Below are 16,245 nucleotides of genomic sequence, written 5' to 3'. Positions count from 1 at the left end.
ATTTGATTTGTACTAGGAAAGATGATTGGGGGTAAGGGGGGGGATTTGTGTAAGGTGGGGGCATTTGGTGGGAGAGGGTGGAGAGGACTAGTGCTAGATAGAAGGATGGGAGGGATTTTTGCACAGAGGAGAGATGGGGGGGGGGGGGGGGCCTTATGTGTGATTTGTGCTAGAGGAGGGGATAATGGGATATTTGCTGGGAGGGGGAATTGGTGGGGGGTTAAAAGAATTTATGTTTGAAGAGGGGGTTTAGAGAGGGTGCACTAGGAGGGCTGATAGTGGAGTGGTTTGTGCTGCCAGGGGGATTGGGGGGGGGGATTTGTGCTACGAGGGGAAATTTGTGGGGAGAAGATTTATACTAGGAAGGTGGATGGGGGGGGGATTTGTGCTAGGGGGTGGGATATGGGGGGGATTAATTTGTGGTGGGAGAGTGGGATTTCGGGGGTTGGAGGATTTGTCTGGGAAGGGGAAATTTGGGGGTGATTTGTGCTAGGAGGATAATTTGGAGGAGGGGGGGGGGGGATATGTGCTAGGAAAATGGATTTGATTGGAGATTTTTGCTATGAGGGATATTTGCGGAAAAGATCTGTGCTAGGAAGGGGAATCTGGGGGGAGGATTTTTGCTGGGAGGGGGGGATTTGGGGGAAAGATTTGTGCTGAGGTTCGATTAATATAATAAAGCATTTACATATTAAACTGAGATACTGGCACTGTTATAGGTTAAGTTAATTGTTCGCCAGGGAAGGCTTGGCCCAGGGATATCTGCTGAGACCAGGCAGTGTGTGCTGGCATGACTGTTGCCTGATCCAACCATACACTGATTAGATCAGGAGATTATCTTATGCCAATAGTCATAGAGCTGCTTGGGAGATTTTTAGAACCTAATTATTATTTAAATAGTGTGTTATTAAAGCTAAACTATAGCCTCCCAGTTACAAAAAAATATGTGCCGCACTTAACTATACATATACTGTACATGCATACATACATGCATCTGTACTTGCAGTTTATTCTTGGTCCCCTTACAAAGTCCCACATTAAACTGTTGAGCCTGCCAAGAAAGTCCATCTAATGCAGCTTCCTGTATTGGAGTGTGGCAACAATACTGTACTCCTCCTGAATTCAGAGTAGAGTAGTCATTGTCATATAGGCTGCGCCTGCTTGCACTACAGAGGGATGAAAAAATAATGCAGGAGGTGTTTACTTTATAAGGCTTGTGCATCACATTGTCACTGGATTTGGTACTTATTTAGACAGAGGTCTTTAGTTGTTAAGTTAAGCAGTGGTGCTTAAAGGGGAACTAAAATTCACTGCAGATTCCCAGCACTTTTGACATAATGTTCAAGTATGCACAGCATTGCACCCTTCCAGTGATGTAATCTCCCATCACTACCAGACTTGTATAAAGTACTCGAAATTTCTACTTGAGTAAAAGTACAAGTGCTCGATCAAAAAGTGACTTGAGTAGAAGTGGAAGTGCTCGCAGAAAAAGTTACTTAAGTAGAAGTACTAAAGTATTCAACATTTTTTTTACTTAAGTATTGCAAGTAGTTTTTTCAAAAAATTTGCTACTTAAGTACTAAAAGTAAAAAGTACCAGTAGTTTTGAAAAAAAATTTCTACTCAAGTACTGAAAGTAGAAGTACAAGTACTGTGTTATGTAGTTATTAAAGAAAGAAGTCAAAAGTTTGAACATCATATTGTTTTTTATTATTTCAAATGATTTATTCAAATGATTAACCTGTGTTTGTTAGTAGTTTCTTGATGCACTTTAAGCGCTGTAGCACCATTTATTTGTTTGTTTCATATTTTCTTTTTATTGGAAAGATTTGGTATAGCAGCTTTTATTATACACAGCCTTTATTTTCGTATGCGCTGATTTACAAATGACATTATACACATTTTTTTGAGCTTTATGCAACCTGCCATCTACTGTTCTGGCAGTGGTAATTTTTTTAAAAGTAACGAGTAACTATGCAGCACAAAAAAAAATACTTGAGTAGAAGTATCGAAATCATCGAAAAAATGTAGTGAAGTAAAAGTGGAAGTAGGAGAAAAAAATTCTACTCTAGGAAAGTACAGATACCGCATTTCGGTACTTAAGTACAGTACTTAAGTAGTTCTACTTCGTTACTATACATCTCTGATCACTACCGTCCTGCCACTGCTGCCAGCCCAGCCTTCCTGTCTTCTTCTGAGTTTGGTGTCTTCAGCCATCTTGATTGACTGGTCCAGGATGACTTAACTCCCGCACATGTGCGTATACGCGGCTTGGTGCACATTCAGAAGAAACACTGCTGGCAGACAGAATGGGGACATTTAGAATCAAAAATAAGGCTTGATTTATTAAAGGCAAACAGACGGTTTGTTTTGCAAGGGAAGTTGCACTTTGCATAGTGATTTTCCTCAGTGCTTTGTGATGATGATGTGAAGCTCTGCTGACTTCCCTCATCCAATCATGTGCAAGTAGAAATGCTATTTTTTTTGCTTGTAAGTATAGTAGGCATTCTTTGAAATTTGAAATTTCATCATATTCACTAAGCTCTGGGGAAAATTCCCAAGCAAAGTGCAAATTCCCTTTTCCTTTTTGCTTTTAGCAGTTTAGCAGGGCTTTTTTTCAGCGGGAACGTAGGGGAACGCAGTTCTGGCACCTCCAGTACTGAATGTACTGTATATAATAGCAAGGGGTGCTGGGGTGTGCTGGAGGGTATATTAACCACTTGCCGACCAGACACTGGGACTGTACTGTGGCAAAGTGGCTCAATTCCATCCAGCGACGTAGACCTACGTCGATGGACTCCTCCCCTTGTGGGCGGCGCTCGCGCGCCGCCGGAGGCTCGCTCCCGCTGTTTTCAGTCACAGCGGGAGTCGGGCCAGGGGAGGAGCAGCAGCGATCGCCGCCGCTCTTCCCCGATCGTCGGGGAATCGAGTCTGGAGATCCACCCGCTTGTGTAAACAGAGCGGGCGGATCTCCTAAGTGACAAACAGTGACAGATTGCAGGGTTTAGCATAACTGAACATGCGATCTGTCCCTGTGTCACTCAGTCACCTCCCCCCACACACGTCAGTAAGCACCAGGCATACATTAACCCCTCCCGCTCCAATAAACTTAACCCCTTCCCTGCCAGTGTAATTTTTACAGTAACAGTGCATACAGTAACAGTTTCCTGTGTTCCCTTTTTACAGTAACAGTTCCCTGTGAAGTAAGTTACAAAGTAGCATACAAAAGCATGTAATAGCAATTATTTGAACATACATGGAGCATAGTACACAATAAAAAATTCTACTACATGCTACTTGTGTTGTAGGAGGGATATCATAGGGAGCCATTAAGTCCATCTGTGATCAATTGCTAGGGAATAATCACTAGCAATTTTTAATAAGTGTGATTTATTGTGTAACTTACTTTCTGCTACATACTAAATAGATCTATCAACAGCAGGGGTTGCTAGAGTCCTAAAAAACCCAAGCGCCCTAGGACACCTAAGCTAAAATTTGTGGAAATAATAATGTACACTATATTACCAAATTTATTGGGGTGCCTGCCTTTACATGCACATGAACTTTAATTGCATCCCAGTCTTAGTGTGTAAGGTTCAATATTGAGTTGGCCCACCCTTTGCAGCTATGCCAGCTTAAAATCTTCAGGGAAGGTTGTCCACAAGGTTTATGAGTGTGTCTATGGGAATGTTTGACCATTCTTCCAGAAGCGCATTTGGGAGGTCAGGCACTGATGTGGACAAGAAGGCCTGGCTCGCAGTTTCCACTCTAATTCATCGCAAAGGTGTTCTATCGGGTTGAGGTCAGGAATTTGTGCAGGCCAGTCAAGTTCCTCCACCCCAAACTAGCTCATCTATGTCTTTATGGACCTTGCTTTGTGCACTGGTGCGCAGTCCTGTTGGTACAGGAAGGGGCCATCCCCATAATGTTCCCACAAAGTTGGGAACATTAAATTGTCCGAAATGTCTTGGTATGCTGATGCCTTAGGAGTTCCCTTCACTGGAACTAAAGGACCAAGCCCAACCCCTGAAAAACAACCCCACACCATAATCCCACCTCCACCAGTGCACAAAGCACGGTCTATTAAGACATGGATGAGTGAGTTTGGCATGGAGGAACTTGACTGGCCTGCACCTCAACCCGATAGAACACATTTGGGATGATTTTGAGCGGAGACTGCAAGCTAGGCCTTCTTGTCCAACATGCTTGACCTCACAAATGGACTTCGGGAAGAATGGTCAAACATTCCCATACGCACAATCCTAAACCTTTTGAACAGCCTTCCCAGAAGAGTTGAAGCTGTTATAGCTGCAAAGGGTGGGCCAACTCATTATTGAACCCTACGGACTAAGACTGAGTTGCCATTAAAGTTCATGTGCGTGTAAAGGCAGGCGTCCCAATACTTTTGGTATAATGTAAAGTTACTAAAGCTGTTATGTGTTCCCAATTTTTCTCACTTCTCTCTCCTTCTGACGTAAAGCATCTTTCTTGCATCTGTCTATTCTCTATTAATTTTTAATGTATGCCACATACCAAGCCTCATGAAATGTGGGTAATATTCCCTAATGTTATCACTTCTTCTGTTTTTATCATTCTTTGCAACTGCTGTTGACAGATAATTTAATATGGTCAGTGCTTAATTAAACATCTTTCATTGCTTCCTCTTGTTTTTATTTCTTCAAACAATGGCGCTAATGCTTGAGTGTTCCTTTAATTAATGTTGAGACTGTGGCCTGATAACATCTGGGTAATCTGTTATGTATGCCAGATGGAGCATTTGGTATTTTAGAATGCAAATGATCATTTTGTTTTCTCTAGTTTGTTTTATTAACACGCTGCAATCTTCCAACACTGATTAGCAAATTACTCAGCAAGGATGCTGGAGGCTGCTGTTATGCGTGAATAATCATACTGAATCTAATTACGATAAGAAAATTACACCATATACATGTTTATGCATTATAAGAGTTCTCCATTAATGTATAAACATTAATATGTAATAAGGCCCAAATCCAACTGTCTGGCAAGTTTGATATTAAAAGGCACGGAAACCAAATAATCACATTTCTTTTTTTTTTTTTTTGTTTATATAAATTTTATCTACTTTTCACTATATATTTATTACACACACTGTTCAAAAAAAAACAAACAAACAAAAAAAACCATAATAAACATCTAACAATTGTTGCATCTTTTACAAATAACATTCATACCACCCATCCTCTCCCACCCTAGTCCTCTGTCCTCTCCCACCCTAGTCCTCTGTCCTCTCCCACCCTAGTCCTCTGTCCTCTCCCACCCTTATCCTCTATCCTCTCCCACCCTAGTCCTCTGTCCTCTCCCACCCTTATCCTCTATCCTCTCCCACCCTAGTCCTCTGTCCTCTCCCACCCTAGTCCTCTGTCCTCTCCCACCCTAGTCCTCTGTCCTCTCCTTACACTTCTCCACTCAATTGTTTTCTCCTTCATCCCTTTAATTCTCATTTTATTCTCCACTAGTTCTGCAAACTTCTTTTTACCTTTAAACACCTTCCAGTCTTTAAAAACCTTTAAAAACCTTCCAATTCTATTTTATTTTCTCCCAAGTAGTATAATTCCTCTAAAATGAAGATATTGTCTACCTTTCTAATCCAGTCACCTTCCTTTAGGCTTTCTGGCACCTGCCACCACTTTGGGATTAAATATTTTGCAGCATTTATCAAATGGGGCATATTTGTCATTTTATATTGCTTAATTGTGAATTTATTATTATGAAATAAATATGTATATGGAGTGTTGGGCATTTTCACTCCCGTTATTTCCTGGATGAGATGAACTGTTTCCCCCAAAACCTCTGTATAATTGGACACTTCAATCAAATATGTGACATAGTCCCCCCTCTTCCCAAACCCTCTCCAAAATAATGTTGATTTTTCAGGTTAGTATTTATACGCTTGACTCGGTGTTATATACCACCTTGAAATATATTTATAATTAATTTCCTTCATTTTTATATCTTTTGTAGTGCCAGAATTTTCTCCTTTTCGTCCTTACTCCATCTTTCATTAACCTCTCTGGCGGTAATCCCAAGTGTGGCTCGGGGTTAATTTTCAGTACCAAAAGCGGTAACCCCGAGCCACACTCAGGGTTACCCTGTAGTGATACCCACCTTGTGTCTGCGATCCCCTAATGTCCTCCTGCTGTGACCTCCGGCCGATGCCGGCATCAATCGTACGGGTTCCTTCCCTGCAAGCGCCACGACGCAGGAGGGCAGAACCCAGGGAGAAATTCAAAAAAATAAACAAAAACATGACACATACACATTATAATACATTGTAATCTGTTAGGATTACATTACTGTGTGAAACCGTTTCACCTCAGTTTTGTCCCTAGTGCTTTGTCCAGTGCCCTGCCTGCACTATTATTTTTATTAATCATTTTTTATTAATAATTTATTAATTAATATATTAATTTAATTTATTAATTTATTATTCATTAATTAATTTAATTTGATAATTTATTATTCATTTTTTAAAAAATGTTTTCGCTTTTACTGTTTTATTCCTAAGAATTACAGAACTACAATATAAAACAACAGATTTCCATGCAAAACAATGTACTGCTTTTACATTCAAAAATACTGACATAATCAGACCGCCAGGGAGGTTAAATTACACCATATACATGTTTTTGCATTATAAGAGTTCTCCACTAATGTATAAACATTAATATGTATTAAGGCCCAAATCCAACTGTCTGGCAAGTTTGATATTAAAATATCAAGCTGATATATTGAGGGCCGATATGCACTTTTCCCGATATATCGGAATAGGCCCCGGAGGTTACCGATATTGATGATATTTCACGAAAGTGCATGTACCAGAGTGATGCCTGCAGCTAGAGGCATCACCCCGGTACTGGCGCCCATAGCCGATGGTTGGCTGTCTTGTAATGACAACCGATGCGGCTGAGATGTCCCCCCCCCCCTCCCGCCGCCTTTGGGGGCTTGTCTGGGTCTCCTGTTCCACGGGGAGACCCAGGCAACCAGCCTGCACAGCCACCGAAGACCCGATCAAAGCCGCATTCAGCTCTGATCGGGTCTCCATGCAAAAACCCGGAAGTGATGTCATGATATCACTTCCGGGTACTGTCTGGTGCCAGATTAAAAAAAATGACAGCATTCAAAACAGCCAAACTTGGCGTTTTGAATGCTTTTAAGTGCAGAGGAGGGCTTTGGGGTCTTTTAGACCCCCAGATCGCTCTACAAAAGTACCTGTCAAAAAAAAAAAAATTTAAATGTACAAAAATATCGGCTGATACCAATATGCATTGGCCAAAATATTGGTATCGGCGTGGGCACCGAAAAACGGATATCGGTCGATCACTATTTTTTACATGTCTAATTTCACTAAACATCCCAAAAATAAGAGGACAATTTCACATTACAGGAGAATGGGGGGAGGCATGCAAATAATTATGCCCCAAAAGCCAGATGCACATCCAGATCCACTGGAAACATAGCAGCTTTAGAAAACAGTTTTACCTATCTTACCCCCACACCCACATTCTTCTTCTCCATGCAGCTTTTCGCACGCTGATGTCATGACTTACAATGCTGGACCAGTAATCCTGCATTGTATGTGAGGACACCAGGGGTTTGCTTATAAATCAAAGTGTTGGAGTAAAGCACTGGCTGTCTGCGGAGCCAGGGATAAGGCAAGTAAAACCATTTTGTAAAACTATCCTAGACAAAAATTAGCATGTAACCTTTGCAATGCTAGGCCCACTGCTAGGCTAGTTTTTAATTTTTCCCAGAGTTCAGCCGGCTTGGAATTCTATGTAAAAAATCCTGAAAAAATTCTCTGGCATAACGCCAAGGAGGCTGGAATCTTCGGGGTAAAAGATGGCCTCAATACTGTATGTGTTTGTATGAATGTGAGTTAGGGATCTTAGACTGCTAGCTCCTTGAAGGCAGGGACTGATGTGAATGTACAATATACATGCATAGCTCCCAAAAGTCTCTGATTTGGAGCAGTGTCCCTCTGTCCTTCTTTTTTGTCCCTCGTTTTGGACTGATTTATATAGTTGTATATAAAAAGTATAAGAGTGATTGTAAAATCTTGTTTTTTTCTATAAAAATAACAAACATGTTATACTTACCTCCTCTGTGCAGTTGGTTTTGGACAGGACAGCCCAGATCTTTCTCTTCTCTGGTCCCTGCCTGGACCTCCTGGCCCCTCCCTCCTCTTGCGTGCCCCCTCAGCAAGTAGCTTGCTATGGGGGCACCCGAGCCGAATCACAGCTACGTGTATCCATTCAGACATGGAGCTGTCGTTCAGCCCGCCCCCTCTCTCCTGATTTGCTAACTGAGTTTGATGGACAGCAGCGGTAGCCAATGGCACCAATGCTGTGTCTCAGCGAATCAGCAGAGAGTGTCCCGGACAGCTGAAGCACTCGTGAACATCGCTGGATAGAGAGGGGGCTCAAGTAAGTATTAGGGGTTCTGGGGGGGCTGCTGCACACAGATGGCTTTTTATCCTAATGCATAGAATGCATTAAGATTAAAAAAAACTTCTGACTTTACAACCCCTTTAGGTAAAAAAAGGGTTTTAAAATAATACAATTTAATACAATTATTTTAAAAAAGTAAAAAAAAAAAAATGAAAGCTGAATTCCAGGCATATATATTTTTTGCATTGTTTTATTGGTCCAGTTTGGATGCATGTTTCATACCTGGCCGATTCCCATGGAAACTGGAAATTACTTAAGTAGGCACCAATAATGCAGCGATCACTCCTAGCTTCCGAGTCCCATGTGGAGCAGTTGTCCTGCTGCATAGTGAACACAGGAGGCTCCTCACTGGGCATGGATGCCATACAGAGAACACTTTGCAGTCTGTCAATAAATACAAAGTGTTCCCCAATTGGATGACATAGAGATTGTGATGTCACCACTCACCTCATCCAATCAGAGAAGGCTTTAATTAAAAAAAAGCAAACTGTTCTCTAAATGCACCTGTTTGTCTTCCAACCATCATGAGCAGTTTTCATGGCAAATGGCTTTCTGACGGGCTTGGCTTCTGTATGACTTTGAGTGGGGACATGTATTTATCTGTGGACCCTTGACCCCTGCCCTCTGTCTGGACAGTGCTGATTGGCCCTGTGCTGATCACATGCACCCTCCCAAAAAATAAAAAATCTCTCTAGTGATATACACCAAACTGAACATGTGCAGAGTGCCCTCAAGGCTCTGTGCTATCAGTAGATGGATTGGGGACAGTGGAAGGAGGGGAGGATCAGAGAAGACAGGATCAAACAGCCTTTTTACACAATGCGGAGGATTAACCCCTTAGGTTCCACAGTGAGTATAACAAGCATGCTTTACTGCATATACAGACTGATTTTACTGTTGTGGGTTTAGTAACACTTTAATTGTGGCAGATCCCCTGTGGAGGTCTTAGAGAACCCTAGGGTTTGGCAGAACCCAGGTTAAGAAACCCTATTTAAAGTCTTATAGAGACTATGCTACACAGCCCCATGCCACACTGACTGAACCACAGAGAGTTTGCTGCGAGAGGGCCAGGTTTTTGCAGCTTTCATAATCTGTTTTGTTTACTCTGTGGTGTATGCATAATCTTTGCTATCCTAAGACCTCATGCACACTGGACGTTTTTACAGCTGCTGTTTTTTGGCTTCAGGCATTTTTTTCTGCAGCCAGTAACTCCCCAGCATGTTATCCTATGTGTCCATGCACACTGCAGTTTCTGGCAGTGGCATTTTCTGGCTAGAAACCCCCCCCCCCCCAGAACTAGTGGGTTTAAGGAGGAATTTTTCAGCTGTAAAAACGCTCTAAGGCTTTATGTACTCAGCTCCATAAAAACCTTTCTATCCATGTACAAGAAGAATCGCGTTCACAATAGGAACATATTAACCGCCGGCCACGGGAAAATGCAAAAAAACAGCAAAAACGCAGTATGTGGTTTTGCCGCATTTTGTGTTTTTCCCACAGCTGCAGTCAGGGTAGGTTAGTGTACATGTAAACAAAGGGGAGAAAACCACAAGCGCCATTCTAAGTGTAGCAGATAACCATTTTAATACAGTATAAAAAAAGTTCTTACTCACAAGAGTAGTATAAAAGCAAACATAGGATAATAATAGATATTAATAATAATAATAGATATTATTGTCCTATGTTTGCTTTTATACTACTCTTGTGAGTAAGAACTTTTTTTATACTGTATTAACCACTTTCAGACCGGAGGACTTGGCTGCTTAATGACCAGGCCCTATTTTGCGATTTGGCACTGCGTGAGTTTAACAGGCAATTGCGAGGTCGTGCGACGCTGTACCCAAACGAAATTGACGTCCTTTTGCCACCACAAATAGAGCTTTTGTTTTAGTGGTATTTGATCACCTGTGCGATTTTTATTTTTTCGCTATAAACAAAAAAAAGAGCGTCAATTTTGAAAAAAAAAAACAATATTTTTCACATTCTTTTATATGAAATTCTCAAAAAAAAAATGTAAAAATAAAAATGTTTTAACATTTTAGGCCAATTAGTTTTCTGCTACATATTTTTGGTAAATAAAAATAGCAAAAAGCGTATTTTGATTTGTTTGCGCAATAGTTATTGCGTTTACTAACTACGGGAAAGATTTATGTCATTTTTATTGGTTTTTTTTTTTTTTACTAGTAATGGCGGCGATCTGCGTTTTTTTTGCGGGACTGCGACATTGCGGCGGACAGATCGGACCCCTAACTGACACTTTTGACACTTTTGGGGGTACCAGTGACATTACTACAGTAATCAGTGCTAAAAATATGCACTGCTACTGTAAAAATTACACTGGCAGGGAAAGGATTAACAGTACTGGTGATCAAGGGGTTAAATGTGACCAAAGGGGCGTGATTCTAACTGTGGGGGGGAGTGGCTTGTGAAGTCATCACAGAGACATGTGATCCTATGTAGCAGGATCACATGACATCTGTGATCACTTAAGGGAGAAGTACGGACGGCTGTGTTTACATCAGCCGTCCGTCCTTCTCTGTCAGCGGCGGGAGATCGGGGGTGGCTGGCGGCCATCAGAGCCGCCTGACACCCGCACTGGCTCCCCCACTGACGAGCGGGGGCAGGAGCGCGCCTCCGGCGGCGCGCAATCGCCCCCTAGCTCCTCCCAGGCGAGCGTCGTACATGTACGGCACTTTGCCTGTACGAGCCAGACTGCTGCAGTACATCTGCGGCGGCTGGTCGTAAAGTGGTTGAAATGGTTATCTGCTACACTTAGAATGGCGCTTGTGGGTTTATTATCCTATTATCCTATGTTTGCTTTTATACTACTCCTGTGAGTAAGAACTTTTTTTTATACTGTATTAAAATGGTTATCTGCTACATTTAGAATGGTGCTTGTGGTTTTCTCCCCTTTGTTTTGATGACAGAGCAGATTCTCTCTTCACCATCAGCAGCCGTCAAAGTGTGTATACATCCCATTGGAAATTTTCCTGTTCCGCATTTAGTGTACATGTAGCCTAAACCTGTTCTGCATTATTGATTCTAACTTTGCACCTGTTTAGTACACTGCATGTTGCATGTTACTTCCTGTCTGATCATTCACTATATTACCCATTCTGTTATAGTTTATGTAAACCCTCACCTTGTAAAACAACCCATTCAGTTTAAAATAGAAATAAAAAGCAAAACATTTGTGTTTAGATATAAAAAAAACACTTTTTCCCCCATTTTTTTTTTTTTTATAAGGGATCACATTCCCTCTTTTCTGAGCTGTATAAGAGCTGAGGGAGGGGAAACAGCAGTACACTGAGCTTTCCAGTGAATGGTTGTACGGGGGGGGGGAGGACTTTAGGACAAGTCTGATCATTGGAAAAGTTAGATCTAGAGAACTGACCACAGCATGTTCTCTTGCCTAGTGTGGTCAGTTTTTTTAAAAAGGAAAGTAGAGGGACTGGCAGGAACACCAGGAATTGAATACGAGGAAACAATACAAAGAGAACAGGGTACTTTTTCATTCAGGTATATGGTAGGCACATCCCAGGAATATGAAATGTTTGTTTTTCACAGGGCTTTTTTTCAGCAGGAACGTGGGGAAACGCAGTTCCGGCACCTCCTAAATGTATATAATGGCAAGGGGTGTGCTGTAGGTTCTACTGATGCTGGATGCTGGGGGATCTATTGTTGCTGTAGGGGGATCTATTTTTGTGAGGCGGTCTATTGTTACTAGGGAGGTCTATTGTTCCTTGTAGGCGATCTATTGTTGTTGGGGGGGGATTGTTGCTGGAAGGAATCTACTGTTGAGGCAGGGATCTATTGTACCTAACTGCTGGAGAATCTATTGATGCTGGCTTTTGGGAGATCTGTTGTTGCTGCCAGGGGTCTATTGTTGCTGGGGTGATATTTTGTTGCTGGGGTCGACTGTTGCTGGGGGAATCTATTGTTGCTGGGGGGGGGGGGGGTATATTGCTGCTGGCTGAAAGGGGGGTCTATTTTACAGATTTTATTGTTATCAATAACAAATTCCACATTCCATACAAATTACAGCAGGAGGTGGGCAGGGGATGGAACCAAGGGATGGTGTTCGGAGGTGGGTAGGGGCATGAAGTGAAGTGACTCAGAAAGGGGGGAGGGTTCCAGCACCTTTTCACTGAGTAAAAAAGCTCTGGTCTTACATATTCTTTAAAGACAGTACATTTTTTTTAATGCCACTGTTTACATAAATCAGCCCAACTGTAATGCATTTTTTTCCTTTAATATCATATAAATAATGATGCAGTGGAGTCTGCAGGTAAAAATTGCCACAGCGCATAGTTGACTTTGAGGATCTGGATAAGCTGTTTTGTTTTTGTAATTGCTACATAACCACTTTCAGATCGGAGGATTCTCCCCCTCAATGACCAGGCCCTATTTTGCGATGCGTTATTTAACGGACAATTGAGCAGTCGTGCGATGCTGCACCCAAATAAAATTGACGTCCTTTTTTTTCCCCACAAACAGAGCTTTCTTTTGGTGGTATTTGATCGCCTGTGCAAATTTTATTTTTTGCGCTATAAACAAAAAAAGAGCGACAATTTTGAAAAACAAAAAATATTTTTCACATTCTGCTATATATCATTCCCAAAAAAAAAAAAATTCAAAATCAAAATTTTTTAACATTTTAGGCCAATTTTTTTTCTGCTACATATTTTTGGTAAAAAAAATCGCAATCAGCGTATTTTGATTGATTTGCGTAAACGTTATCGCGTCTACTAACTATGGGAAAGTTTTATTTCACTTTTATTGTTTTTTTTTTTTTTTACTAGTAATGGCGGCGATCTGAGATTTTTTGCGGGATTGCAACATTGCGGCGGACAGATTGGACCCCTAACTGACATTTTTTACACTTTTGGGGGTACCAGTGACATTACTACGTAATTAGTGCTAAAAATATGCATTGTTACTGAAATAATGACACTGGCGGGGAAGGGGTTAACCCTGTTGGTGATCAAGGGGTTAAATGTAAGCCTAAGGGAGTTATTCTAACTGTGGGGGGGGGGGGGGGTTGGGCTTGTGAAATGATCACAGAGACATGCGATCCTCTATAGCAGGATTGCATGGTCTCTATGATCATTGCATGCAGAAGGACGGACGACTGTGTTTACATCAGCTGTCTGTCCTTCTCTGTCAGTGGGGAGAGATCGAGAGTGTCAGGTGGCAATCGGAGCCGGCTGACACACGTGCCAGCTTCCCCGCTGATGAGCAGGGGCGGGAGCGTGCCACCGGCGGCGCCCCTTAGCTCCTCCCAGGCAAGTGACATACAGATACGTGACTTTGCCTGGGAGAGCCACTCTGCCGAAGTATATATAAAATATACGGTCGGCAAGTGGATAATGAAGCAGGTAATATTCTTTAATCATAGTTCTAATCTAATAAAAGATCATTTATATGAAAGATTGTTTTATGACTTTTACATGTTTTTGAAACTAGTTTATTTTTCTAGGTTTTAATGTAAACCACTTAGACATTGCCCCCCGATACGCCAGCATTCTGATGGGGATCTCAAATGGAGTTGGAACCTTATCTGGAATGGTGTGTCCACTCATTGTTGGTGCTATGACAAAGCACAAGGTAAACCATGTGTACACTATAATTGGGTTTCTTATCACTGGATTAAACTACAGTATACTTAATTATGTTGAAAAGGTGATCTCAGTCAGAAGCAGAAGACTACAAGAAAACATGGAACATCTACTATGTTCTATAATATCACATTCCTGACAAGACAGGATGCAGTATATGGTCATTTTAAAAAAGCTTTACTGAAAGCTGCACTCCTGGAAGACATACAATTCACAATTTTATCAATTATTTTATTTATGTATCATTAAATATATTTACACGCAGATGGAAACATTTCATCATATCAGCCCATCATCATTGAGACAGGGGATTGAAGGAGCAGCACTTTAAGCCTAGTTTGCACTTTAAGTCGAGTTAACCCCTTTAGGCCCCAGAAACCCAGTAATAAGCTTTAATGCCTATGCGCCACACATATGCGTCGCTGGGCGGGCAATGTTTACGAGCTAGGAGCCTGAGCTGCTTAAAACGGCTCATGGTCTCGAGAAAACATTGGTAGACTGACTTACGATCAATGGACCACTGTGACAGCCAATCACGTGATCACATGATCCTTCCTGGTCCCCTTGGGCGTTAAGAATTTGTAAAGGTGACGCCAGGGCAGGCTGGAAGGGGTTAAACAACATTGCATGGTGCTGTCCATCTAACAAAGAAATCTTTCTTAGAGGAGAAGAGGGCAGAGTGTTAATCTCATTGGTGTGCTGCTGCCCTTCATTGGCCATTCATGGGCTCATCAGGACCTACACCAGGCTATATCACTGAACTACTGTGTGGGTCTCGGGAACTCTAATTTAAAGTAGATATATTCTACTGCTTGGGAGTAAAGGAAAGTAATTAAAGCCCAGGGTGGCGGTGGCATCCTGTAAAATTACAATGTATCTGGTATACGGTTTTATTACTTTTCACTGAATCAGCCTTATTTTCATACTTTCATTCCAGACACGTGAAGAATGGCAGAATGTATTTCTTATAGCAGCAATAGTCCACTATAGTGGTGTTCTATTCTATGGCATCTTTGCTTCAGGTGAGAAGCAGGAATGGGCAGATCCAGAAAGCCTTAGTGAAGATAAATGTGGAATTATTGAAAACGATGAACTGGCGGAGGAAACTGAGCTGAACAATGAATCGTTCACCAGTCCAACAAAAAAGATGAGTTATGGCGCCACTATTCAGAGTAACGAAGTACGCAGGGCAGGATGGAGGAAACAGAAGGGAACGACACAGGACTTTGATGAACAAACTTCCTATCAATATGAAAATGGGAATTTTCAGGACTCCTAAGAGCAATGCACATGTGTTTACACAAGCTTAATGTCTGTGGCATAAGATCACTATTCAACTTGAAAGTGCAAGAGATGAAAGAAAACCACTTAAGTATTGTTGCCAAGTGGATGATATTGATCAATATTTCTTGTAAATGAGGCAGGAGAAAGGTCACATTGAATTAGTAGCCCCATTTCTCATGCTATGCAACTTTAACATGCATGTGTCATTGATAACTTGTTGACGGGTCTCTTTTGATTAATACAATTTGTATTATTGATTCATTTTAACATCTTACATTCAGTATTGTCTCCCTTAGGGATAATAAATTGCTGTTCTGTATCACCCCAGTAAAGTGTTAATGTTTTCTATTCATTCCTAAAGAAGAACTTCAAGCAAATGTAAAAAAGGACCATAGAATATAAACATCGTAGTACCTCTATAATCAGCTCTTCCAAAAGAACTCTTGTTTCTTTCTTTATACAAAATATGCAGCCTAAACAGAATAAACAACACTTTTACTGATTTGCAAATTATGAGATTTTGCCCAGAGTCAGAAGCTAGATTCTCATTTTCATCTCAGACCACTCCCTCTGGCTCTTGATGTATGCAGACTAGTGACACATGACTATTACATGAAATAAAATATTATAAGCGCAAATAACGACTATGCGCAAATATGTGCAAATATCTCACAATACTTCTTATTTGCCTAATAGTGAGGCACAGATTGCTGCTAACACCTTCTAGAGCAGCCTTTCTCAAACTTTTCAAAAAAGAAATTTCTGGTCTCGGGGAACCCCTGCTGAATACATAAAAATCTACAACTCATGACACATTAGTGTGACAGTCAGTGGGAAGAATGCTCCTTACTCTGGTCA

The 16,245-nt window shown here is 41.4% G+C and overlaps 1 protein-coding gene across 1 annotated transcript in view; it reads left to right on the top strand.

Annotated features, from left to right (window-relative positions):
- The window catches only part of SLC17A8 (solute carrier family 17 member 8), a 40,748-nt gene extending 25,287 nt beyond the window's left edge, over nucleotides 1-15,461 (top strand). The window contains exons 11-12 of the mRNA XM_082254090.1: nucleotides 13,965-14,092; nucleotides 15,041-15,461. Of these exons, the coding sequence (XP_082110216.1) occupies nucleotides 13,965-14,092; nucleotides 15,041-15,382 (470 nt within the window). The 3' untranslated portion in view covers nucleotides 15,383-15,461. The remainder of the gene's footprint in view (nucleotides 1-13,964; nucleotides 14,093-15,040) is intronic.
- The last annotated feature ends 784 nt before the right edge of the window (nucleotides 15,462-16,245 follow it).

This window comes from Pelophylax lessonae, assembly GCF_965119305.1.
Source record: "Pelophylax lessonae genome assembly, chromosome: 4".
Classification (NCBI taxonomy): Eukaryota; Metazoa; Chordata; class Amphibia; order Anura; family Ranidae; genus Pelophylax; species Pelophylax lessonae.
This window is presented reverse-complemented; position numbering and strand designations above follow the sequence as displayed.